The following is a 25,452-nucleotide window of genomic DNA, read 5'->3' as shown; positions in this document are numbered from 1 at the left end:
AAAGCTGCTCTCTCCTGGCGGGGCAGCCAGTCCCAGTGCACGTGCATGCAATCACACACCCCCCCACAGCCGCACGCTGCACACACGAGTCCCACAGGAGATGCACTCAGTCTCACTCTTAGCCCCAAGCAAACGCTGCCACTACCTCAGTAGCTGCTGAGTGCTGGACCTGCTGCTTTACCTTGCCCATCACCTGCCAGTGTCTGCGAGGAGAGGCCATGGGGGTTCCTCCCCCCCAGGTGAAAGGGTCCTGGACCCACCTCCAGAAACTTCTCACCTCCTGGCTGTTCCGAGAGAAAGACTGGGATCAGCGTCTGGACGAAGCCCATCTGCTACAACAGAAGAGGTAGGCTGTCTGGTCTGGTGGCGTCCCAGCTCTCGCTGATCTGCAAACCTTCCTGCCCTCTTGGGTCTAACCCCAGAATTCAGCGCCAGGCACTTGGATGTGCCCTTTCCCCCCAACCCACTCACTACAGTCACAAAACCCCAGTTGCCCCTCTAGTGGGGATGGTGGGGGTTGGCATGGAGACCTTGAATGTGGATTCCGCAGATTCATAGGCAGGAATCCCACCTGCCTGCCTGGTGGGGGAGGAAGATGGCGGACCAGAAGGACCAGATAGAAGAAGCCAGTGTGTCAGGGGTGGCTACAGGCAGGTGCAGGCTGCTGGGGAGCAGGTTGCAGGGGAACCGATGAGACCCTGTGGTTGTAAAGGCCTTGCTGGTTGAAGAAAGAGGGAGGAATTAGCATTAGTATAAAAGGAGATTGATTGGTGGGAAAGAGGAGAGCTTTGTTCCCCTGGAATTGACCAGCTGAGGAGGAAGCCCAGATGACACTGGAAAGTCCCCAGGTCAGTCCATCGGCCTTTCATTGAGTCTACTTCGTGCTGCGGTTCCACGTGGTGAGGTGCAATGGGAACCGAGGATACAGACATTGATGGAGCCTGTGTCTACTCCTGGGATGCTCGGTTCAGATGGAGCTGATACACTTGGGGGCAGATCATTTCAAGGCTTGTTAGCCCTGAGGTGCAGACCCTGGGGCGTAGGGAGGGCAGGGACCCATCCTGTGGGCGGGCCTCTGCCTCTCAGTGTTTGGTGGCCTTGTCTCCCACTGGAGAGTGGGGAACTGAACTGAGCAGGGCAGGTGGCCTCTACAGTTCCCCATGGCTCTGGGCCTCAGAAAAGCCCTGCATGCCACTTAATGCACTTCTGTCATTATCTTAAAATTCTTAGTAATTTTTTAAACAAGGAGTTCTACACTCCCGTTTTGCGCTGGGCCTTGTAAATTGAGTAGCGGGCCGGGTGCATTGTGTGCCCTCATTCCAGAAAGGCCCTCTGCTTGCTCACCAACACCCACCCAGGCCCTGTGATGGACAGAACCTTGGGCCTCCCCGCCTCTGTCCCTGCTTCACAGTCTCTGAGACAGAGCTGGATTCTAGCACCTGCTCTGCAGGGGGCAGTGGGCTGGAGGCCCAGGGAGATGAGGCTGAGTGCAGGGCCCTCCACATAGGGCTGAACACTGGAAGTCCAGCCCTGCCACCCTGAGCTGGGTGCGCTCGGATGGAGGGTCCAGGTGAGAAGGGGCAGGGGCTGTCCCTCACTCTGCTGGTGCCTCCCGAGATCGCTTCCCTAAGTGGGGGCAGATCTGGGCTCCCCACTGAGATTTAAAAAAGCTGCTTCTTGAAGTAAAGCACTTTCCCCCGTGATGACAGGAGGAGAGGACAGTCTGGGGGACACCATGGTCACCAGTCAGTCTCCCCCAAATGATCCTCAACCTGCCAGGCCCCGTGGACATCTTTATAGCCAGCTCAGACTTCCTTGCCTGGCAGGATTGGCTCAGCTCTCCTGTGTCTGGTTCACCCAGGCAGGGGGAAGGCAGATGAACCGGGGGCGGTGCCCTGGGACTGGCATCTCCACAGGGCTCCCCTGCTTGCTCTGAGTTGTGCCATCAGAGAAGCTCCAAGCTGAGCTCCTTCTCAGTTACAACCTGGGTGTTCAGACCTTTCCATTTGAGGGCAAAACCTAGAAGGAATAGACCCTCCATAACCCACCCCAAACTCTTCCTGCCCCCAAGCAGGGTTGTGTACCCAAACAGCCCAGAGGGGCAGTCAGAACCTGAGAAATGCACCAACATCCACAGTTCCAACACCTGGCCTGTCTCTCCATCCCTGCCCAGTTCTGATCTCTCCAGCTCCCCTTGGTGAAACAGCCAGTTCAGCAGGCCAGGGTGTTAACCGGGGGCAGAAATTTCACCTCTCTGACCTGCTCCAGTTCCCCAGCTTCCTGAAACATTTACACAGCTTAGATGGATTCAGCTGGGCCTATGGCTTCCCCTCGGGGCCGCCAGAGTCACCCACCCATTCCGTAGCCCAGGACCTCCTCCCCTGGGCACGGTAGCCCTCTGCTGAGCCTCCCACTCAATGAGCCCTGAAACCTGGTATAGGAAGACCGCGTGTGATGTAAGGCCTCTGCTCTTGGCCTCGATGCAGCTCTGCCTCTGCCTGACTCGTGTTCACCTTCTCCCAGGATTCGAGAATCACCACTACTTTGGGCAGCCAAGAACAACGACCTGTGTGCCCTGAAGAGACTTCTGCTGGACAGAGCCTGCGACTTGCGACAAAGAGGTAGGCTCAGAGTTCGATGGGATGGGGATGGACCCCAAAGCCAGGACTCCTGGGGTTTCTGCACAGGGGCCAAGGGGAGGGTTTGACATCCCTGTCCTGCTGTGCTCCAGGAGCCCTGGGGGAGACAGCGCTGCACGTAGCGGCCCTCTATGACAACCTGGAGGTGGCCATGGTGCTGATGGAGGCTGCCCCAGACCTGGCCTTGGAACCCACCCTGTGTGAGCCCTTTGCAGGTGAGAAGGCGCACAGTTTTTCAAGGTGGGAACAGGGAGAGGGGGGTCTGCACGTGAGGGACCTGGAGTTGGGAAGAATACAAAGGTTCTGGTCTTGGCTTTCACAGCTTCCTTGAACCATTTATTATTTCCCTTCAACCCTTTCATGTGCCTGGACAGACAGGACTCTCTCTCACAGCAACGCCAGAGTGATTGCAGTTACGCCCCACCCCCACCAGCCAAGCCGTAGACAGCCAAGGGATTAATTCCCCTAGGAACCAGGCCACTCTGCTGAGACAGGGGCGAAAATACATTTAGGGACATCCTGAAAGCTAGGCAGATGGTGTGCCTGAAAGAATTGGGCGTAGACCCCATGACTGAGGGCTCTCTCTGAACCAGGCCAGACTGCACTGCACGTGGCCATCCTGAACCAGAATGTGAACTTGGTGCGAGCCCTGCTCACCCACGGGGCCAGCGTCTCTGCCAGAGCTACAGGCTCAGCTTTCCGCCACAGTCCCCACAACCACATCTACTTTGGTGAGAGCCAGGGCAAGAGCTGAGGGGAGGGAGGTGAGTGGGGGGCAAGAGGGGAGGGCCCCATGCCCCTGGGAGGCTGGGGGTGGGGGCGGGGTGGGCTCAGCCCTTAGAGGGCTTAAGGCTAGAGCCACTCCTGCACCATCCCTGCTCCTGGTTCTGCTGACAAGTGTCCCCAGGCCCAGCGCTGAGAAAGGGGGAGGAACAGGCAGTCCCCAGGAGAATTCACACCTCAGCCAGCACTCATGCCCAGAGCCCTCTGTGTCCCCAGGGGAGCACCCTCTGTCCTTCGCTGCCTGCGTGGGCAGCGAGGAGATCGTGCGTCTGCTCATCGAACACGGAGCCAACATCCGGGCCCAGGATGCCCTGGGTAAGCACTGGGAGCAGGAAGTGGGGGGGGGTGCGGAGGGGCTGGCACAGTGGGTCCAGTGGCCATGTGACACCCGTGTCCTCCCCCAGGAAACACAGTGTTGCACATCCTCGTCTTCCAGCCCAACAAGACCTCCGCCTGCCAGATGTACAACCTGCTGCTGTCCTACGATGGGTGCGGAGGCCGCCTGCAGCCCCTGGACCTCGTGCCCAACCACCAGGGCCTCACCCCCTTCAAGCTGGCGGGAGTGGAGGGCAACACTGTGGTGAGGGACACGCCCCCAAACCCACATGCTGTTCTCATGATCCTTCTCCCAAACTCCACCAAAGGGTTGTAGTCCCTCATTTCCAACTCCGTCTCTAAAAGCCTGAGCCTCGGGAATCCCTGTCTCAGGAGGACCTGAGACGTGTCCTTCAGAAGATCTGTAGAGAACCCCAAGTCCTGCTCCCTTTGCCTGTTCTCTTCCTTCAGATCTTTATATAGTTTGTGGGAGGAAGAGATAACCAAAATGTAATGTGTAGATTCATGTAATCAAAGGCTTGCCAATTCCTGACTGCCAGTCACTCCCAAGGAGTGGGCACCCAGCTCTTCAACGGTGGTGGTCCCTGGACTGGCTTCTTGCACACTGACCCTCAACTCCCTGCTGTGTCCTCACAGATGTTTCAACACCTCATGCAGAAGCGGAAGCACATCCAGTGGACCTGCGGGCCACTGACTTCCACTCTCTACGACCTCACAGAGATTGACTCCTGGGGAGAAAAGGTGTCCTTTCTGGAGCTTGTGGTCTCCTCCAAAAAACGGGAGGTATGGGTGCCATGGAGGATCTAGGGCTGTCATGTGTTCAGGCAGAGCCTGTCCATTTGCTAAGTTTCTGGGCTCCAGGCTCCCCCTCACCTGATAACAGATGGATGTGAGACTCCTGGGGCCTTTGGAAGAAAAGTCCAATCAACCAATCAGTACCTTTTCCTGGCCACACTCTCCCTCTGCTTAGCTCTAGTCCCTTTCCCTTACCTTTCTCGTACTGCCATTTCAGATGAGGAACTCTCCAAACAGAGGTTGCTCCCTATCATTCATTCATTCATTCATTCATCTATTCATTCATTCATTCAGCATCCTGAGCACCTTCTATGCCCCACATGCTGTACAAGGAACTGAGAATACAGAAATAAACAAAACACAGTGCCTGTTAACTTCCTCAATGATTGCAGTAGAGCACAACCTATATCAACCCTGGGGTCTGTGCTGTGCACAGCGGCAGCAAAGTGGAGGTTGGATGGGCCAGGGACAATGTCCCAGGAGTAGTTGAGCTGGGGCTTCAAGGAGGAGCTGGGAATCACCAGGAATATGAGAAAAAAGAGAGCTTTCCAGAGAGGGAAAAGCAACGGCCATCCAGACAGGACTGAGTTGAGGGATACGAAGGAAAGGAAAATGTGTTGAACACAAGCAGAGAAGAGAAAATGCTGCAAGCTTCCAGGAACCTCCAAGATAGTGGCAAAGTATAGCTTGTGTTGTTTGTCTGCTAGTTGATAATCTCCTAGGAAACGTTCTAGAGCCATAAACTCAGATGACGGTAAGTACTAATGAACATCAGAAGAGAAGGTGAGTGGCTAATAAACTATGAGCTTCCTCATAAAACATTTCTGGAAACAGATAAACTTTGTGCAGGATTTCTTAGGAACTAGAGCCTCTGCCCCTCTGGTAGATGGTTTCAGCATAAATCCTTGGTCTCTGATTTCAGCGGGCTCTCAATGTTCTCCTACAGGTTTTGTTCTTGTCTTGGTCAGCCAGGTTTCTCTTCCTTCAACATTCCTTTCTAGCTCCTTTTATATCCCTCACTGCCTTCTACATTAATTCCATCAGAAGACCCAGGTTCCTCCTGCCTTATGGCTGGAGCCTCTTGACCTTCCTGCCCTGTCCTGCCAAGTATATCTGAGAACTGGGCACCATCTCTCTTCTCTAGGTTCAATGGTTCATGATGTAGGGTGATCTGGCCACTATCTAATTCATTCACTGTAACTCCTGCCCATCACTCCCAACGTCTTGTCTCTTTATCCCCAACCATACCTCTCCTGCAAATGGCTTCTCATACCTTCCTGCCTTGCCAACTGCTACTACTTCACGGAATGATCTTCCCAACTCTCCTTTCACTCAACTCTCTGCTGCTCATCCTCCAAAGCCTCCCTGATGCTATAGTGTGTTGTGTTCAATTCTGTAATTGTTTACCTGTAGCAATAGCACAAGGCCTAGCACATAGTAGAAATTGACCAGTTGCCTGTAAAAAAAAAAAAAAAAACCTGACTCACTGAATGAAAGGTGCAATAACTGGCTACCGCCCTGCCTATCTGGGGACCCAGCACTGTGTACTATGTTGGGTCCCCCAAGCACCATTCTCCTTCCGTGGCAGGCTCGCCAGATCCTGGAACAGACGCCTGTGAAGCAGCTGGTGAGCCTCAAGTGGAAGCGATACGGGCAGCCCTACTTCTGCCTGCTGGGCGCCTTGTACTTGCTCTACATGGTCTGCTTCACCACGTGCTGCATCTACCGCCCCCTCAGGTTCCGCAATGGCACTCACAATGCGTCCCGAGATATCACCATCCTGGAGCAGAGGCCACTACAGGTGACTCTTCACAGAGGGGATGAAAGGGAATGGAAACATAGGGTGATGGTGCTGGGGACCAAAGTGGTACTACCCAGGAAAGATGCCCCTCCCTGAGCCCGAGCAGCTGCCAGCTCCTAACCACCCAGACAGAAATTGGACATGAGGTTAGGGCACCACAGAGGAGGCTTATGGGTAAAAGTACACTTGTCCAGGGAACTGTGGCTTTTCTCACTAACTCTGAAAGAGTGTTCAGTATTAGGAACAACATGTCCTGGTGAAATTCCTTTCAATGTACAGAGAGAACCAGTCTTTTGTAATGTGAACTTGAATAGGGAAACCCTGTTGTTCTAAAGGGAGGGAAATTGTGCTCCAAGTCCACGTCTGTGTCCATTTCTGGTCTTTGAAGGCAGCATAGCCCTTCTGGTTTGCATTCACTTCTGTGTATGGTTGATAGGAGCACATCAGCTAGAACGTGTCAGCTGTCTGGCATGCTGCAGGAGGATGCCTGGGCTGCATGGCAGGCTGAGGCAAGTGAGCTCTGAGGTCCTTTTACTCTGGTGGGCTTGCCTCCTGTGGTGCCCTTCAGAGACCTGGGTGGTGAGGATGCTAATAGAGGTATGGAGGAAATGTAAGAGCTGCCATTGAAGGAGGCAAACCCTCCTTTGCATGTAACAGGATGAGTAGACTCTAATGAGTACTTCTGAGTATAGACCTTCTACAAGCATAGCTACATTGGGCTGGTTGATTATTTGTAGGACAATACTTTTTTGTTTTAAAAAAAGCTGGAAGGGGTTGCAGGCATGTGGACAGAAAGTAAAAGACACAGGAAGAAATATTTAGCCAGGCAAGTAGGAGCTAAGTGATTGGAGATTTATGCTCTATGAAGGATGGGCCAGCGAAGGGTACAACTCAGCCTGGAGCACAGTCAGAAAGAGAACATAAACTGCCTGCTGGTCCAGGGCCAACGGTAGGCCAAAGTTGGAAGGAACAGGGCCAAGTGTCTCACTTAACCCAAAGTAGGTCAAGACACTCCGTCTCTCCTGCTTCTAGAACTGCCTCTCAATACATAGATAGGTGCTCATGTATCCAGAGCTCCTGTCTCTCACAGAGAAGGATTTGATCACTTGTTAGAGGGGGGCTTGGGCACTCAGGGGAGGTGTGGAGACCACATGGGGAACGTAAGGGCATTTAGAAGATGGCCACGTGGGATGGGTGAGCAACTAAAAATAGGATGAGGTATAAACATGAACGAGTTGGGGGTGGCTGGCCCTTCCAGCATCGCTGGCCCGATTTTCACACACGCACTCTTTCCCAACTTTCCTTTGAGTCAGGCACACTTGGGGTTTTCTGGATCTGGAATGTAGATAACGTTCTGGCCCAAGAGTTGGGCGATGCTGAGCAATTAATCAGCTCCGAGTCTCCTCCCTGTGTGACTCCTTCTCTTTGGGGCAGAACTAATTAAGTACAAACACGTTCCTTTGACCCAGATAGTCCATGCTGTGTATTAAAACCCCTCCCCTGCCCTCAGGACTAGGCGAAGCATACTGATAGCTGACTGCACCTACCTATTCATTATTTTCTCTCTCCTATTCCTTCCTTTTCCTCTTCAGCACTTTTACCCCTTGCCTTCTACTTAGGTACAAGCCACTTTGGCCCAAAGAGAACACTCTTGACTTTCAAATATTCTTTTTTGGTGGGAAATGGGGACTAAGAGGGCTAAGAATGCTGCTCTGAGGGGTTTGGGTAGCAAAGCATGCCAACGAAAAGTTCCTATTCCTTGGCACTGCCCCTTGAGACTTGGTCTGGAGTTTATGGGCTATTTATGTTCCTGTTTTAGGGTGAACAGACTTGAGGGGGCCGGGGAGAATGTAGGGAGATCAGTTAAGAGGTAGTTAGGGGTCGGCCAGCAAGATGCAGTGGTTGGTTGGTTGTCCTTGGGCTGTGAGTGGGAAACCAGCAGAAAGGGTTGGCATCAGGAGACTTACGGATGGTAAAATCCTTGCTGCTGGGCCATGGTCCACCGAGGACCGTGGCAGGAATGACGTGTGGGTAGGTTTCCATTCATTTTATTTATTTTTAATCCTCACTTGAAAATATGTTTATTGATTTGAGAGAGAGAGAGAGAGAGAGAGAGGTAGAGAGAAACATCAATGTAAGAGAGAAACATTGATCGATTGCTTCTCATACACACTCCGACCGGGGATCAAACCCACAACCTAGTTATGTTCCCTGACTGGGAGTTGAACCTGCGACCCTTTGCTGTAGGGGATGATGCTCCAAGCAGCTGAGCCACCCGGCCAGGGCTCCCTTCATTTTAAATCATTCTCTGCCTGTCATGGTTAGGGGATTGATTTGCCCACACATCATTGTTCCTTGTAAGCTCTCAATGACCCTGAGCACCCCAGCTACTGGAAAACCCCACTGATCTCCAACACTACACTACTTGGCTCAGGGGTCCTAACCACTCACTGTGAACAGTCAGAGCTGACTAAAGACAGGGAAGGAGACGAGGAGAAGCAGGGAGCCCGCCAGGTAGAAGGAACATCTACTGAGTGCTTGCTTGGTGCTCTGCAGACCCTGTGCACATGAAGATTCTGGAAGCAAGGCTGGGGCGGCACCTGAGATTCTGCATTTCTGACTCACTGTTGGGCAATGCTGTGATTTTGTGGACCCCATTTTGGATGACACAGTACTTTTGTAGCATTTGATCCTCCTAGATATCCTCATAAGTAAATAAAATCATTAGCACCATTTTAAAGATGGTGACTGGAGTCAAGGAAGGTTAAGTACTTTGGCAAAGACTCAGGTGGGGAGGGCAGTGCTGAGCCTGGGGTTCTGGTCTGCTTTGCTCAGAACCCTCCCCCTTAATATGAAGCCAGGCCATTTCTCCCTCCAAAGTAATGCCCTGGATTTCAGCCCTCTTTCCGAGAAATGCATGTCCCCAGTCTTTGCCCTGAGCCTGGGCCTGCCACTCTTACCTTTATCTGGCCACACCTAATCTTCCCCTGACAGGACGAGTGACAGTGGGGTGCAGGGGCACGGAGTCACACATGGAAATGCCTCCCACCCCCAGCTACCAGAGCTACTTTGTAGATTTGATAATAGGCACACTTTTTGATGTGGTTAACCTCTTGGTGTACAGCTAAGTCCTACTTCTGTGGTCAGAACTCCTCTGTGGGAGATGTAGAAATCTCCCAGGTTAATCCTCCCAAGAAAATGCAGAGACCAGGACATAAACAAATCCTTACAAAGTAGCTTTAGACAGAAACGAGGACATTTGCCTCTTTTGGGGGCCCAGTGGTTCTTAACATGGGGTATGTAACAGAAACACCTACGTCTAAAAAATAATGCTAGGCCTCTGATCCCCACTAATTAAATGAGAGTGTCCAGGGTTTGCCTGGGTATGGATGTGTGACAAAAACGTCCCAGTTGTTTCTGACGGGCAGCCTGGTTGGAAACCTGAGCACGGTAGAGGATCAGAATAATAATGCGTTACAAGCCAGTAAGACCCTTTCTGGGAGCTGCATGCTTTTGCAAGACTGGGATGTTGGGGAGGATAAGTAGGTCTAGAACTGGGGTGTGATAACTTTTTCTGGTGCCCTCCCAGCTTCTGCCCAGGTTTCCCATGCTGCCCACCCTTACCCCTTGCTGGGCATTTGCTTCAAGGCATGTGCCCAGCCAGCTGATAAGTGAGAACAGTCTCACTGGGCCAGTTCTCACCGAACTCAGCCTCTGCAGGGGATTTAGCTGACAGCACCCCAAATGTCAAGCCATGTGTTGATGTAAAGACTTCTGGTCATTGCTGGAAGACATTTGTTTTTGAAGAGGTGGGGTGGAATATTTTCTCAGTGTAACATTAGTCAAGCCTGCTTAGGTGACCTTGAGCTAAGAATCTGAAAACCCCAGAAATGCCCAACTAGTTGTCACCTTTTTCCCCATCCCCACTTTCTGAGTGCCCCTTGACCACCCTTCTGACCCTCTCAGATGGTGCTCAGCTTGTACCCTCCCCTCTCCCTCCTTCCTTCTTTCCTTTCTTATTATTCGGATGCCTACTGTGTTGTGTGTTGTGGATAAGAAGTCAGAGTTAGACGTCCCTGCTCTCAGGGAGCTCTAAGATTTCTGGTGAGATCCGGAGCGCCAGACTATGTCAGGGTGCTGGCTGAGGGCCATGAGCAGAGGGTGGCACCACGTACCCTCAAGAGAGACACCTGACCCCAGAGGAGTGCTGTGACTTAAGTCTTGGGGATTAAGTAAGGGTGAGCCAGGAAAATGTGGCTGAGGAAGGAGACTGTGGCACCCTACCACCTGGTTTAAGGGAGAGGACCTTTGGTGACAGAGTGGTGGAGAGAACTTCTTTTTAGGGCAATTGGATCCCAGGTAGAACGGAAGCAAAGTTGGGGGTCTCTGGACACGTCTGTTGCTCGCAGGTGAACTTGAGCAGGGGAACTCCTACTTGTATGGGAATCTGTTGAACAAGCTAAGGGCCCTGGTGAGGGGAAATCCCAGAAGGAGGTGGTGGTGATGGAGACTGTCCCCAACATTCTCCTTCCATTGAGGTTTCCCTTTTCCTCTCCTGAGGGAATAGGTGATGTCACTCCCCCAGTGTCCCCTGCGGGCACTCGGATCCCCCACCACTCACCTGGCCAACTTGTGCACACTTGGTTCCTTTTCTTCTTAGTTGAGCCAAGGAAAGATTCGCAGCAGCTTTCCAGACACACTCAAATAAGAGACAAAGTTTTAAAATGAATTCAAAAATTTTGTACGGACACATATATGGCATAGATGCAGTTATTTATTTCTATATTTAATGTTACTTTGTTTCTATAGTCAATGTACTTATGTATCCTACTGCATACTGTCTGGTCTCAAAAGGAGGTGGCATGTCCAACAATTGGAGGCAGGTGCCATGACAACATTAAGATAAAGGACAAACCCATGAACTGAATTTCAGAAGGTCAGAGGAGAGGTTATTCAAAGTACCGTAGTTTGCCATGGATAACATACACCCATATTCTTGGCCCAAACTTTCAGGAAAAAGTCTTTCATTTCAATTTTTTAATTCACTTCTTTATTTCTTTATATTTAGATACTTGCTTTTTGGATTATAGAGGAATTTTAGCATTTGTCTTTGAACATATTGTGGGACAAGACATTTTATGTAACAAATAATTACAAACACAAGAACGGGTACAAGGTATTTCAGGCACTACCCATGTATAATGTGCATCCTTATTTTTCCCTCAGAAAATTTGGGCAAACAAGTGCACGTTATACATGGCAAAATATGGTAGCGGCTAGCACTGGGGATGAAAAAAGAACTCTGAGCTTCCTTGGAAGCAAGGGAAAAGGGGAATTCCCTGTTTTATGATAAAATAAAATTTACCAGTTTCTCAACAGAGATACATGCCAGAGATGTTTACAGATTGTCAAGTCTTTAAATGACAAAAAAATCACTGGAGTCCAGTCCCAGGTTGTTAGAGCACACTGCTCTCCCAACTCACAGACCCCAGCCCTTCTCCTGGTCTCTCCTGGCCCCACATGATGGACCCAAAACCTTTCTACCATCTGCTGGCCAGCCTGGCCCTACTGTTAAGGGCTATCTCCTTGGCTTCTTCCGAGCTGACCTACACACTCCTACACATGACCTACACATTCTGCTCTCAGCCACGGGGCCCTTGGTGGGCACCTCCTTTACACCATAGATCACCTCTTGCCATAGGGCGTCTCTTCCTGTTTCAAAAGCTATGCCTCGCACTGGACCAGCGAGGGCAGTGCCTAAGTAGCCTGCAGAGGGATACTCAGAGGTTACAGTTTATTAGCAGAGGAAAGATGCTCAGCATCTCTGATGCCTCAGGAGCAGTCACATCCTCCCCAGTTGAGATCATCAACTTTCCCACTGGCCCCAGGGACCCTCCCCTCCTATCTTGGGTGCACTGTTCAGAGATGGGACCCTGGAGCACAGTTCCCCAAAGCCTGAAGGGTGCTTGAATACGCTAAAATTATTTGTACAATTTTATGTGGGGGTGACATCCGTGTGAACAGTTTTCTAGAAGGAGGGGCTGTAGTCTTTAGGGTATTCTCGGAGGGGCTCAGGACTTCACAAAGGTGAAGGGTTATTGCTGTAGAATTCTATCGGTGCCTCTGTATCATGTTCCAAAGCCTTTCACTGGGAAGCACAGTAACATGCACAGAAGGAGGATGGTCTTCTCTCCATATTGACCTTAGGGCTATACTTTCTACACCCACCGCCCAGGATAAAGCAGGGGCCTTTCCTCAGAACTAAAATCCATATAATGTCTCTAGCACTCCCACTTTATTACCATCTGCCCTTTATTGCCAAGTCATAATAAAACCACAATAAATACATTTATTGTACTTTATGGTTTATAAACTGCATCCAAGTACATCATCTAATTTCAACTTCACAATAACCCTGGGGAGGTAAATATCAGAGTTTCCATTTTACGGGTGAGAAACCTAAAGCTCAGGGAGGTTTAGGGACTGACCCAGAGCTCGTGGGTTCTGGCCCCTTACGGGAAACTGAATACTATGGTATGTTTATAGTCTGTTCTACCTGCCGGGAACCACAATGAGGTTGGAAAAGCTGGACTTTCCACATAGATGAAACCCTTCCAAGCCACTAATACCTCTTCCTGTTACAGTAACTTTCTTAACCTGATGCTGTGAAATGTGATCTCTGTAGATTTATCCTAAGTTACCGCTCACGACATGTATATGAAAGGTGACCTGGGAGGGGATACCGCAAGTGGTCGGCATAAGCAGCCTGATTAAACCTCGGCTACGTGCTGATGTCCTGGTCACAGAGCTGGCCACAAGGACAAATACCATCAAGGGTTGGTGGTGGTGGTAAGATGAGCTTTTCTTCATCCAGGATAGACTTTAGTTACTTTGAACCACTTGCCCAAGAGGATTGGAGTCTCACTCCATCAGAAAGCATTTCTCATCTGGAATTTCCCCTCCTAGGAGGCCTATGTTACTGAACAGGATAAAATCCGGCTGGTTGGGGAGCTGGTGACCGTCATCGGGGCTCTGATCATGTTGTTCCTAGAGGTGAGGTGCAGCTGGGGTCCAGGCTGAGTCCACCCCGCCGAGGCCCCAGACCAAACTGCATTCTCCATGGTCTTTTGTTTTCCTGGCCTCTTCCTAGATCCCGGACATCTTCAGGGTTGGTGCCTCTTGCTATTTTGGCCAGACTGTCCTTGGGGGGCCATTCCATGTCATCATGTGAGTGTTCCTTCCTTCCATCCCCACACCTTCTCTCACCAGAACTGTTGGAACCTCAGCTGACCCCCTGTATGTGTGTTTTACATATAAAAACTAAGCCTGAGTGTGCGGGTGCCCCTCCACCCCAAGTTACAACTGTGCTGGTGGGGACCTAGACTATTGCCAGTCCTCCTCTCACTCTCTGCACCCTTCTCTCCCCCCAGCATCACCTCTGCCTCCCTAGTGCTGGTCACCATGGTGATGAGGCTCACCAACACCAACGGGGAGGCAGTGCCCATGTCGCTTTCCCTGGTGCTGGGCTGGTGCAGTGTCATGTACTTTGCCCGAGGATTCCAGATGCTGGGCCCCTTCAGCATCATGATCCAGAAGGTCAGCACTTCCCCATACCCCCAAGCTTCCTCTGGCCTCAACTATAGGACCCTCCCAGACAGAGGAAGGGAAAGGGAACAGAGAGGAAAATGCTGATTAGAGTGGGTCTGGTGGCACTACCGGGACCTCCTAATCTATTTGTGGTAGCTGCTGAGATGGAAAAGGGATCACCCCACCCTCTCTCCCCTTCTCTGTTTCCTGTAGATGATTTTTGGAGACCTACTGCGTTTCTGCTGGCTGATGGCTGTGGTTATTCTGGGATTTGCCTCAAGTAAGAGCACTACTCCCTCCCCTCCTAGATCCTTGGATCCAAGCCTCTGGATCATTCACTCTCACTCTGGCTCTCCATTCTCACTTGCTGCGCCCTCCCTCTCCACCATGGAAAGTGAGTCCAAAAGCATTCTGATGTCCACAGAGTCAGGGTCACTGAGATTGGCCTAGAAGGTAGACCCAGGTGCTCTGAATTTCCGAGCCAAAGGCATTCCTGTTGCCTAAATGCCCTGCAAGCTCTCTAAAGGACAACATAGGAAAAGGGCTTTGGCGTGAGAGGGATGTTAAACAGGAATGACTGGTCACTTGCAGGTCTCAGAAGGTGATGTAGGCAAACAGACAGAGCAGTGTTTAAGCCTTCTCTCTCTTTACTCTCTAGAAGAGGAAACATAAAGCACTCAAAAACACATACCATGCTTTTTTACTAGGTGTGGTCAAAGTTGAAAGAAAAAGGGAAAGAATTCTCAAAAGGACGTAGCAAAGAAAAAAATGTTTGGAAAGCTTAAAGAATGAGAGAGGAAAACAGGCGGAGAGTTGTGAAGAGACACTGGGAAGAGAGAGGCAAGCAGGGCTCACCGGAGGCCTGAGGCACAGTGGGAGAATGCCAGGGGGGAGAGAGAGGAGCAAAGCAAGGAAATGGAGGGCAGAGGGGTCAGGGACAGGGGGAGGGATAAGGGTGGGATGGGGCAGACAAGGTAAGCGAATGAATAGAAAGAAGTGTTTAGGGAAAGGCAGAAAAAGGAAGGAAGAGCAAAGGGCAGCAAGTCTAATCCAGGCTTCAGTGTCTGCAACTGTACATCCATAAGACAAGGGGGTGTACTAAAGGACATTTGAAGATCCCCCAACTCTAAAAGACCAGAACTCAGTACAAATGCCACACTTCCTGTCCCAGGGATTCCCTGTTGAACAGGGATCCCACAGAACAGTAGAGCAAAAAACTGTACCAGCAGCTGAGCTATAAAAGGATAACACTGTGAAAAATTTCATGTATGTATAAGTTTTGTTCAGTGACTGAGTATTAACATTATCCAGAGGGATAGGACATCTTATGATCAGCCAGGTCTGCAGATAAAATGTGATTTACACATACACATTCACATATCTACATTTGTGGGTGTGTAAGTTTGTGCGTGTGCACAAGTGTATGGCGATATATGTTGGAGGTAGATTGAATGCTTATGTGGTAACTCTCTTTTTTCCTCATCTCCATTCCCTTTTCTTGGGCGGAGCAGCCTTCTATATTATCTTCCAGACAGAGGACCCGAGCAAGCTGGGGGAATTCTATGACTTCCCCACAGCACTGTTCAGCACCTTTGAGCTTTTCCTCAGTATCATCGACGGCCCTGCCAACTATGACGTGGACCTGCCCTTCATGTACAGCATGACCTACGCTGCCTTCGCCATCATCGCCACCCTGCTCATGCTCAACCTCCTCATCGCCATGATGGGCGACACTCACTGGCGGGTGGCCCAAGAGCGGGATGAGCTCTGGAGGGCTCAGGTGAGTTTACCGGTATTCGTCTGACGAAGGTGCGGGGGATGGAGAGAAAAATCAGAATGTGATGTTATGGCGGATGACTCTTAGGAGAGTCACAGAAAACCCAGCGGAGCTGCCACCTTAACAGAGGTAGATTTGGATAGATGGAGGGGACAAAGGAGGGTAAAATGGCGGCAATGGGTAGGATCAATACCCAACATTGGAGGGCATTGGTCACAGGGCAAGAGTAGATCAAGCGGTCAGAGTAGAGTCCAGTGAGAACTAGAACTGTCTTGTTCTTACGCTTCCAGTTCTTCATTTGGACCTTCTCTTCTGTTGGCTTCTGTAAGTCCCTGTTTCCCTGTGGTCTCGTTTTTTAATATCATCACAGTCTTAACAAAATTGTAGAGTCGGCAATGTCTTCAGTGCCCTCTGGCTGACTCTCTACCCCATGTATGATCATTTATTGGTCAGAGGGTCAGTTAATATCATTTTAAATGCTGATTAGGACCTTATTATCATGTAGATTGGGGCAGTGTTTGGGAGGAGGAGAGCTTATTTCACATTTTAAATGTTTTTGTTGTTATTGGAAAAGCCCATGTTGCATTGAACTGAAACTTACCTTTCTATAATTCCATTCTTTGGCCCCAGTCTTTCCTTCTTGTATCATGTAGGACACACTCTCCCAAATGAGCACCATTCAACTATTTGCATACAGTTATTGTTTAACCCTGCAGACTTTTCATTCACGGAGCAATAATCATCTAGAGCCTGCTGTGAGTTGGGAAGTGTCCAGGAGCTGGGAAATGCGAGCATGAACACACCAGTGCACTCTGTACCCTCATGGAATGTACAGTCATGGGAAGACAGACAGTAAACAAATGACTTCTGAGGAAGCTGTACAATTGTAATAAAACTGTCACAGAGACGTAAATGTTAAGAACAGGGTGCAACAGAGGAGTCTGACAGGAAAGTCAGCCAATACTTTCCTGATGAGGACATTTAAGATGAGCCCTAAACACGGGTAAGAATTAGCCAGTTAAGATGAGGGAAAGGGGCAGAGGTTAGGGTTTGCATCCTTCAGGACTCTTGGCTCCAGAACAGAAAATCAAACTCAATTAGACTTTAAAAAAGCAGTGGAGGAGCCGGAGCTGGTCCTCATAAGTGGGAAGTTCAAAGCACTGAACTAGTGCTGGGCCTGTGCGCCCGGGGCCCGGGCCCCCATTCCACACACTGCCTCAGCTGTTCTGTTCTGCTCTCTTCTCTCCAGCTTCTCTAAGGCAGTCTCTCCCGTCGTGGTGGTGAGACAGCTTTGCGAAGCTCTAAACTCCCAAAGGAACGAGGAGGTGTGCTTCCCATCACAATGCCAAGGGCGCCACATATGTACTCTGTGTGCCTCCTGACTCTGTGAAACATGTGCTTTTGAAGGGACATCTTTCACCCAGAGAATCCAGTCTAAGTCCCATATCATTGCAACACGTCTGAGTCCTAGGCACGGCCTTAAATTGAAGGTTAAGGCCAAGGACTGGTAGTGGTGGTGGTGGTGGTGGTGGAAGAGGGGTCTGGGGGAGGATAGAGCAACTAACCAGAACTCTGCGCAGACAAGTCCACTCGAACTGATGGACTGAGGGTAGAGAAGGGGTGATTCTCTAAGTGAAAGATGGGCTGGAAGATGGCCCAAGGAGAAACAGTAAACGTCCTTTTTAAGATAAAGAGGAAGAAGAGCTATCCAGGGAAAGGGAAGAGAAAGACTGAGATTCCTGAGGTTGGAGGGAACTTGGCACAGCTAAGAAACAGAGAGAAGATTAAGAGAAGTGTGGAGGAAGACAGGGAGTGCGAGAATAGAGCGTGGAGAATTGGGCTTTTTCAAGACTTGGCAGTTCCTTCAACTAATACAGCCTCCTGGCCCCAGTCCATCCCGAAGGCACCCTCTGTTCATGCCCTAATACATCATGGTCCTTTCAAAACTAGAATGGCCCTGATACGATCGGAGGAATGTGGTATGAAGAGTGGGCATGCCCTTCCTTGCTTTGGACACTGTACTATAAATAGCACCTACACCTGAGTTAAGTCTTTTGGTAAATATACAATTGACCCTTATTAAGCTTATGATCAACTAGAACCCTGCATCTCTGTTACACAACTTACTAATCCAAGCTCCTTCACCGTGTTCCTGTACTTACAGGTACTTGAGTCTTAGACATTAAATGAAGAACCTTACATTTGGCTTCCTTAAATTTTACGTTATTAATTTTTGCCCGACATTCCAGTCTGGTGAGATCATTTTTATATTGTGTCTGTCACCTTGCAAATTACATAGCCCTCCCCGTTCTGTGTCACAGGCGTATTTGATAAGTTTTTCTTCTGTGTTTTGTCTAAGTGATTAATGAGGTCTGGGCAAAGTACAGAGCACATGACGTGCCACTAGAATTTCCCTGCCAAGTGTGCCAAGAATTAACCCATTCTTTTCCTCCTTAGGATGTGAGTCCTTAATTGGCTACAAACTCCCCAAACACCGGCAACATTACTTAATCCTCCGGACCATAGAGATTCCATTTAACCATTTTATGTAAATCAAGCTAATTGGTCTATGGCTTTCCTACGAAAAAGTCAATGAGATTCCTTTGGAGCGACGCATTTTCCGTGAATAGGAATAGTGATGTAGGAGTGATGGTTTTATTTAAAGCATTCATAAAATATTCTCTCTCCTTTTACGATGAGTGAGTAGAGCAGATAGCCTGGTGCCTGGCACAGGTGAGGGTGTGGCTAATGACCGTGACCTTCACTCAGATCTGGTGCCTTATTCCACAGTTTCCTCTGTTCCCGGCTGCCAGTGTTCTCCGAAGCTCATGGCTCTTTCTGAGCTCTTCCTCCTCCTCTCTCCTCCTTCCAGGTCGTGGCCACCACAGTGATGCTGGAGAGAAAGATGCCTCGCTTCCTGTGGCCTCGCTCTGGCATCTGTGGGTGCAAGTACGGGCTGGGCGACCGCTGGTTCCTACGGTGAGTGACAACATAGATGGATGAACTGAAAATGTCTGCGATCCTGTGGGAACAAGGATGACCAGTTCCACATTTGTCACCCTCCTCTCCATTCTTATTGAGAATGGATCCCACATTGGACCCAAAGGGGAAGTCATCACTCTATAAAGCGAGCCTCTTAGCCAGTATGAGGGAGGAGGCTGGAGCCGAGGAGGGGTAGAAAGAGCGACGATAGCAGATCCCGGGCTGTGTGTGTGTCAGGGCAGTGAAAGGCTCCATGTTATATATGTGTCCATGCTGGGACATGTGAGCATGGGTTACCCAGCTTGTAGTCTTGCTCCCTGCTGACCCCCATTTCTACTATATCCTTGCCTTGAAGCTGACCTCCTTCATACTGTATTCTTAGCTCTAACCTGGCTCTCCTCTCTTCTTACTTATGTCCTGGATTGCACCTTGTGTTTGTGACATGGTTATCTCTCTTAATGGGCTTTGTTTCCGCTTCATATGCACCCATGTTCCCCAACCCTTGTACCCACACTCAATTCCTACATGCAAGGCTTCTTTGGTCCCCACCCCAGCTGGTCCTCCATTCCAGAGCACTCTCCTTCGCTTCCCCCGGATGCTCTTCTTATGTCAGCTCAGCTCTCTGCCTTCCCTTTCCCTCCCCACCCATTTCCCGACATGTGTCCCATTTGCCTTGCTTTCTCCCTATGGCCCGTGCCTCCCCATCTCAACTGGGTGCTTTCCCCTCCCCTCTCCTCAGAATCGAGAGCCTCAATGACCAAAACCCTCTGCGAGTGCTGCGCTATGTGGAAGCTTTCAAGTCCTCAGATAAGGAGGATGAACAAGAGCATCTTTCTGAGAAACGTCCCTCTGTGCTTGAAAGTGGGACTCAAGCCAGAACCTCCATGACCCTGCCAACACCCTCTCTGTCCCGGACCACGTCCCACAGCAGCAGCAGCCACTGGGGCTGGGACGTCCTTCGTCGCAACACCTTGGGACACATGAATCTTGGACTGGACCTTAGCGAGGGGGATGGAGATGAAAATATTTATCTGTGACTAGGACCCCTGTTACTCTCAACATGACTCCAGGTGGCCTGGGGTGGGAGGCAGACAGAGAGACATTTTCCTAGGCCAGTATCTAACTCCCATGCAGTTAATCATGGGAGGCTGTGGGCAGAATCATTCCGAAGACCATGTTTCAGCCTTCACCTAAGCATTTCTGGAGATGGGCCATAGCCTGTGTTGTCCTACACATCCTCTGGAAGTCCCATATCTTGGGAAAAGAAGGTATCTTTTCTAGCAAAGTCGGACTTGGCCATCAGAGACACCAGGTAGGGAATGCTACACTAACGATGTCTGCCCCCTGCAGGTACAGGGAAGTAGTCAGCGGTGGAGCCAGACAGGCTCCGAGAGCTTCACGTGGGAGGAGCCAGGCCCAGAGCTAGGGCTGTGGCTCTCGACTCTTTCCTGTGGCCCTGAAGGACTCTCTCCCCACCTAGCAACCAAACGGCAACTAACAGACTGCAAGAAGAAAGGCTCTTTATACTTGCTTTATTTTTTTTTAAGTTTATTGTGGTAATATACACATACAATTTATCATTTTAATCATTTTTAGGTATACAATTCCATGGCATTAACTACATTCACATTGTAGTACCGCTATTACCAGTATTTATCTGCAGGACGCTCTCATCTCAAGTTGACACTCTTGTACCCATTAACCATTAACTTCCCATCATCTCCTCCCCATAGTCCCTGGTAACCAATATTCTACTTTCTGTTATAAATTTGTTTTCAGCACCCCATAAAAGCAGAATCATCCAGTATTAATTCTACAGTGTCTGATGTATTTCACTTAGCATAATGCTTTCAAGAGTCATCCATGTTGTAGCATGTGTACGAATTTCATTCCTTTTAATTATAATTTAACTGTATGTACATACAAATTTTATTTTTCCATTCATCCATTGTCGCACATTTGGTTCCACCTTTTGTCTCTTGCGAGTAATACTGTTACGAACATTGGTGTACAGATATCTAAGTCCCTGTTTTCAGTGGGTTATACCCACAGGTGGAATTGCTGGATCTTATGGTGACCTTTGCTTAATTTTTTTGAGAAACTGCCATACCCTTTTCCACAGTAGCTGTGCTGTTTTACATTTCCTCCAGCAATACATGAGCGTTCCATTTTCTCCACATCCTCACCAATACCTGCTACTTTCTGTCTTTGTGGTTTTGTCAGTGGCCACCCTAATGAATGGAAAGTGATACCGTATTGTGGTTTTGATTTGTGTTTTCCTTAATGCCTAGTGACATTGAATTCCTTTTTATGTGTTTATTGGCCATCTGTAAAACATTTTTTTTTTTTAGAAATGTCTGTGGAAGTCCTTTGCCCATGTTTGAACTGTGTTGATATTTTGTTGTTTCTGAGTGGTCTTATTCCTGCTTTTGGAGTCTTGGAGTCTAAAATGTTTGTATCTCATTTGCATCCTGGTGTGTTTTTAAATATGTGTGGTACATTTTGCCTTTCTAATCATTTCTTTTATGAGACTGTCCCTGATCTGCCTGTCAGGTGGCTCATTAGCAACTAATCGCCCTTGTGCCTGGAGGCAGCTTCCAGCTACATCTGCTGCCGCCACCATCTCGCCTTCTCCGGTTCGTTTGCCCCCCGTGCTGAGCTGTGGGGTGAACAATAACGGAAGAGGGGCCATCCTTCTTCAGGAAGGGAAGTAGGAACTAGGCATCCAGGGCATCCGCGACAGGAGCTTAGGAGCAGCCTCCCTCTTGTCTCCAGCCCTTCACTTCTCACCCCAGCACCATCATCACCCTCAGCAAGAAGCCATAATAACTTTGAAGAGGACCATGGCCTACGATAGCAAAGAGATACATGGGACTTGTGAAACCATGGACAGGTTCAGCCAGGTACTCACGCAAAGCACAGAAGAGTGTGGAACAGTGAGGGGTCCCACGAGCATGCATGCACACACTCCCACATGCGTGTTCCCAGGGGCGTGGGTTCCGAAAGTGCTGTCACTGGGGTCCCTCATATTTCTGCCACCATGGAAGCACATCCTCTCCTGTGGACAGCTAGATTCCCATCTGTCCCCAGGTCCAGCTTTCCTTCCCTCCCTTCCATCATCAGTGTCTACCACTGTCTTCTCTAGTGTTCTCATGTGTGTCTCTTCCACCTTTCCCTCTCCATGGGTGCTAGTCAGCAAATAACCGTGCTCTGTTCTTTCCCGTCTCCCAACACATCGCAGATGGCCTCCACCCCACCCCACCTTTTAGCTACGACTGCCCCGTCTTCTCCACTCCCTCTTCAGGGCCAGACTTCTTAAGGGAAGACTCCATGATCCACTGACCTCATGCAGAGACCTCAGTCCATTGCGATGTGACCTTACCTCTCCATGCTACTGATATCACCCTCACCAAGCTTATCTGTCTTCCTACAGCTAAGTCCTCCGAAAGTCTCAGTCTTGCTTGAAGCCTCTGTAGCATGTGTCAGATTATACTCAAGCACTCACCACCTCTCAGCATGCCCACTGCCACGCACCGCCACTCTGTTTTCCTCCTTCCAGTCCCGTCAACATTTTTGGTCCACAGGCTCTGTTTTTCTCCCCTCCTGGGCAGTCCCATCCACTTCAAAGACTGTGCAAGCATGGACACGTTGGTGATTCCCAACCCCTTGTCTTCAGATTAGATCTGTCTCCCGAGCTCCAGGCATGAAGAGCTTGGATGCCCACCTATTGGACAGCTGTACCTGGATATTTTACAGACGCCTCAAACTCAGCATGTCCCAAACCGAACAGCTTTTCTTCCTCACCAAACCTGCTCCTCCACCAATGTTTCCAGCGAAATGATAGGCAAGGTTGCCCAAGCCGGAATCCTGGGCGTCATCTACACATCTGTCTCAACTCTCGTCTCCAGCAAATCTCCGGTCTTGTGGATTCTATCACCTAAAACCTCCTTTGAAAAGTAACTCATAGTAATAATAATACATCACAAAGTTGTAAGAGCACCCCAGGTATACAGGGGAGGAAATGTTTTCCCCCCTCCATCCCAGCCTTTCTGGTGTTCTTCCTGGGGACATTCTCTTACAATATAGTTTGTTATTTATCCTTCCAAAATTACTCCCTGCACACCCAAGCATATGTGTGCATACATTCCTCTTAAAAACACATGTAATAGTCCAGTATGTTAGGAAAACAGTCCTTGCTTTTCTCATTTAATATATTTGGAAGACTGTTCCACGCCCATCCAGCATAAAACCACCCTGTTCCTTTGTCTCCACTTTTCTGGCCCCCATTGGCATTCCAAAACAGGCTGCTGTTATCTCCAGCCTGCATTACAGGAGTAGGCCCCTGACTGCTCTCTCTGCTGACAGTCTTGGTCTCCTCCAGTCCACAGTGCACACTGCAGCCGAAATGACCTTCATGAAAGGCGACCTCTGCCTCAGACGGCAGTCTCCTGAGCGTGCTTCCTTGCGCTGGCCCCTGGCAACCTCTCCAGCCTCCGCACACCCCTCCCCTCTTGCACTCTGTCACCAAACTGAAGTATTATTAGTTGCTCAATGGGGCTATATTCTCCTTCTCCTTGACCTTCACAGTTTCTGGACCTTTCTGCCTTTCTGCAACCATTACACCCTTCTGGCCTTGTAACTTGTATTCATCCTATTGGTCTCAACGATCACACATTGATTGTGTGTTATTATATATCCTGCACTTCACTGTGGTCCCTTGTTTAAATGTCCATCTTCTTTAGTAGATTATAAGGCAAAAGGACGTCCATCTCATTCATCATCGTGCTGCCAGTGCTTGGCATAATTCCTGTACAAGGTAGTGGGTGATAAATACCCATGGACTGAATCTGTGACTGATTCACCTGTTTTTATTCTAAGTGCTCCCAGTGGGGTGAAATGTACTTGCCTTTGAGTGGGGTTGGAATCATTGAAAATGAGCAGATGATAGGGGTGGAAACACTTGGGAAAGGAAAAACGCCAATACGGATGTGATCATTGAGAAATTTTCCCAGCATGTGTATGTACGTATGTGTGTGTGTGTGTATCTCTGTGTGAGAGAGAGACAGAGAGAGAGAGAAGGAGGAGGAGGAGAAGAAGAAAGAAGCAGAGAAGATGTGGAGGAAGAAGGCAAGAAGAGAAGAGCCCCAGCCACGGAGCTCTGGGACCGAACTTACCAAACCGACTGGTGTGTGGATTCTTCTGAAAGAAGCAGCCAAGTCAGTCTCCAGCCTTCTGAGTCTGCTGTCAGGAGCCCGGACAAGAAAAGCAGAGACGCAAGCACAGCCACTTCGGAAGGATGGTGCAGAGAGGGTGCACGGCCCATGAGCTGAAGGGTTCAAGTGGCCGGCAGATGCTCTTGTTCCAACAGGCAGCCACCAGGTCTGTTGATGTGGCTCTGGAGACAGGGACCAGAGATGGGGGACAAAGAAAAACTGTGGTGCCTGCCTCAGGAACTCTTTGGGTACCCCTAAATTGTTACCCTTCTCCGCTCCGGTCTGCCTCCTCCCTGATTGCATCAGATGGCAGAACGTTCTCTCTCCTGACTGCTCCCCACACTAGAAGCTGGGAGGTGACAGGAGGGATGTCTTGTTCTCACAGGAGGCTCTGAGCTTTCCCAATATGTCCCCTTCCAGCTGTTTGCCAAGTATTTTATTGACAAGGTTCTGGTAAGCAGGGCCATGGAGGAGCCCTGAGGAATGGCTCTGCCAGTGAACTTGGGAGGAAGGGCACACCGAAGGAATGCCAGAGAAGGTCTGGGGTCCTGAAGGTGAGAAGCCAGAGAGGTGGACTTTGTGGGTACCTGGGGCATCTGCTGTGCATGGCAAAACCAGGGCATAAAAATGCAGTTGGAGCGAGAACCAACTGTGGCACCCACAAGGCGCCTTTGCACACCTGAGTTCAGGTGATGAAAAGCTGAGAAAACACGCTGACATGGGGTCAAGGATCATTTACTTCTCCAGTTCAGGCCTACCTGTTTCTTAAAAGTCAGTGGGGGAAGATGAGAAATGTGCAAGGAAAGAAACACTTGGCCAGTAACACTGAGTGGGTTGGGTAACATGTCCCCTCTCCCTGCCCTGGGAGATCAGCCAGGCAGCAGCCACCTGGACTGCACAGGACACACCTGCTTCCTTTGCTTGTACCACCTCTTTGTCATCCTGGCCTTGAGGAGGCGTTGGTGACAGCCCTGGGGCTTGAGGTGGCGGGGGCTTGTGCAAGGCCAGGCTGCAGCTGGAGGTGCTGAGTGTGCATGACCTCCTCACCTGTGCGGTGCTGGGCACCTGTAATGGGGGTCTGCTTGTGTGTGCACATGCGTGGTTTCTTCTCAACAATACTTGCTCTCCTCTCCTCCCTTCTGCTGAGTTAGATGCTTGCTTCCTTTCCGATTAAGCTGTGACTTCAACTGTGGGGTCTGACACAAGCTTCCTCCCAGAGACACTGTCCCTGCCACCACTCCCACTGCCATGGACTACATTGGCCAGCAGCTGGCTACCTTGGGTTCTGGGATGACCTAAGGGCCACTTGGTTTACCTCTGCCAACTTCCTCATTCCCACAAGCACCCCACTAGCCAGCAAGGGCCCTTTAGGGGCTAGAAGGACAGGGGAACAGTCCAGCTTTCCTTTGATGTCCTGCCGCAGTATCAGCTGATGGTTTCTGACTTGTCTCCCTGTTGTGGCTGTGTACTAGCAGCGTACTCGGGAAAGCATGTGAGCCACTAAAACTTCCCCGACAGAGGGAGCTGTCCTCAGGATGT

General features: G+C 49.9%; 1 protein-coding gene across 1 annotated transcript; it reads left to right on the top strand.

The window, feature by feature from the left end:
• Nucleotides 1–44: 44 nt before the first annotated feature.
• On the top strand, nucleotides 45–21,179 carry TRPV5 (transient receptor potential cation channel subfamily V member 5). The gene is made up of 15 exons (XM_024572856.3): nucleotides 45–346; nucleotides 2,524–2,621; nucleotides 2,732–2,854; nucleotides 3,233–3,370; nucleotides 3,639–3,737; nucleotides 3,827–4,002; nucleotides 4,395–4,541; nucleotides 6,142–6,354; nucleotides 13,321–13,407; nucleotides 13,505–13,581; nucleotides 13,785–13,950; nucleotides 14,155–14,221; nucleotides 15,453–15,721; nucleotides 18,591–18,697; nucleotides 19,440–21,179. Exons 1-15 carry the CDS (start codon nucleotides 219–221, stop codon nucleotides 19,735–19,737), a joined length of 2,193 nt encoding a protein of 730 aa, XP_024428624.1. The 5' UTR covers nucleotides 45–218; the 3' UTR covers nucleotides 19,738–21,179.
• Nucleotides 21,180–25,452: the final 4,273 nt, after the last annotated feature.

This window comes from Desmodus rotundus, chromosome 6, assembly GCF_022682495.2.
Source record: "Desmodus rotundus isolate HL8 chromosome 6, HLdesRot8A.1, whole genome shotgun sequence".
NCBI lineage: Eukaryota > Metazoa > Chordata > Mammalia > Chiroptera > Phyllostomidae > Desmodus > Desmodus rotundus.
Note: the sequence above shows the minus strand (reverse complement) of the source record. Positions and strands in the feature narration are given on the sequence as shown.

Coding starts and splice junctions, on each gene's coding strand:
- TRPV5 (XM_024572856.3), top strand. CDS start 219: ATGGGGGTTCCTCCCCCCCAGGTGAAAGGGTCCTGGACCCACCTCCAG. Junction 2,855..3,232: donor CCTGTGTGAGCCCTTTGCAG/GTGAGAAGGCGC, acceptor TCTCTGAACCAG/GCCAGACTGCACTGCACGTG. Junction 3,371..3,638: donor CCACAACCACATCTACTTTG/GTGAGAGCCAGG, acceptor CTGTGTCCCCAG/GGGAGCACCCTCTGTCCTTC.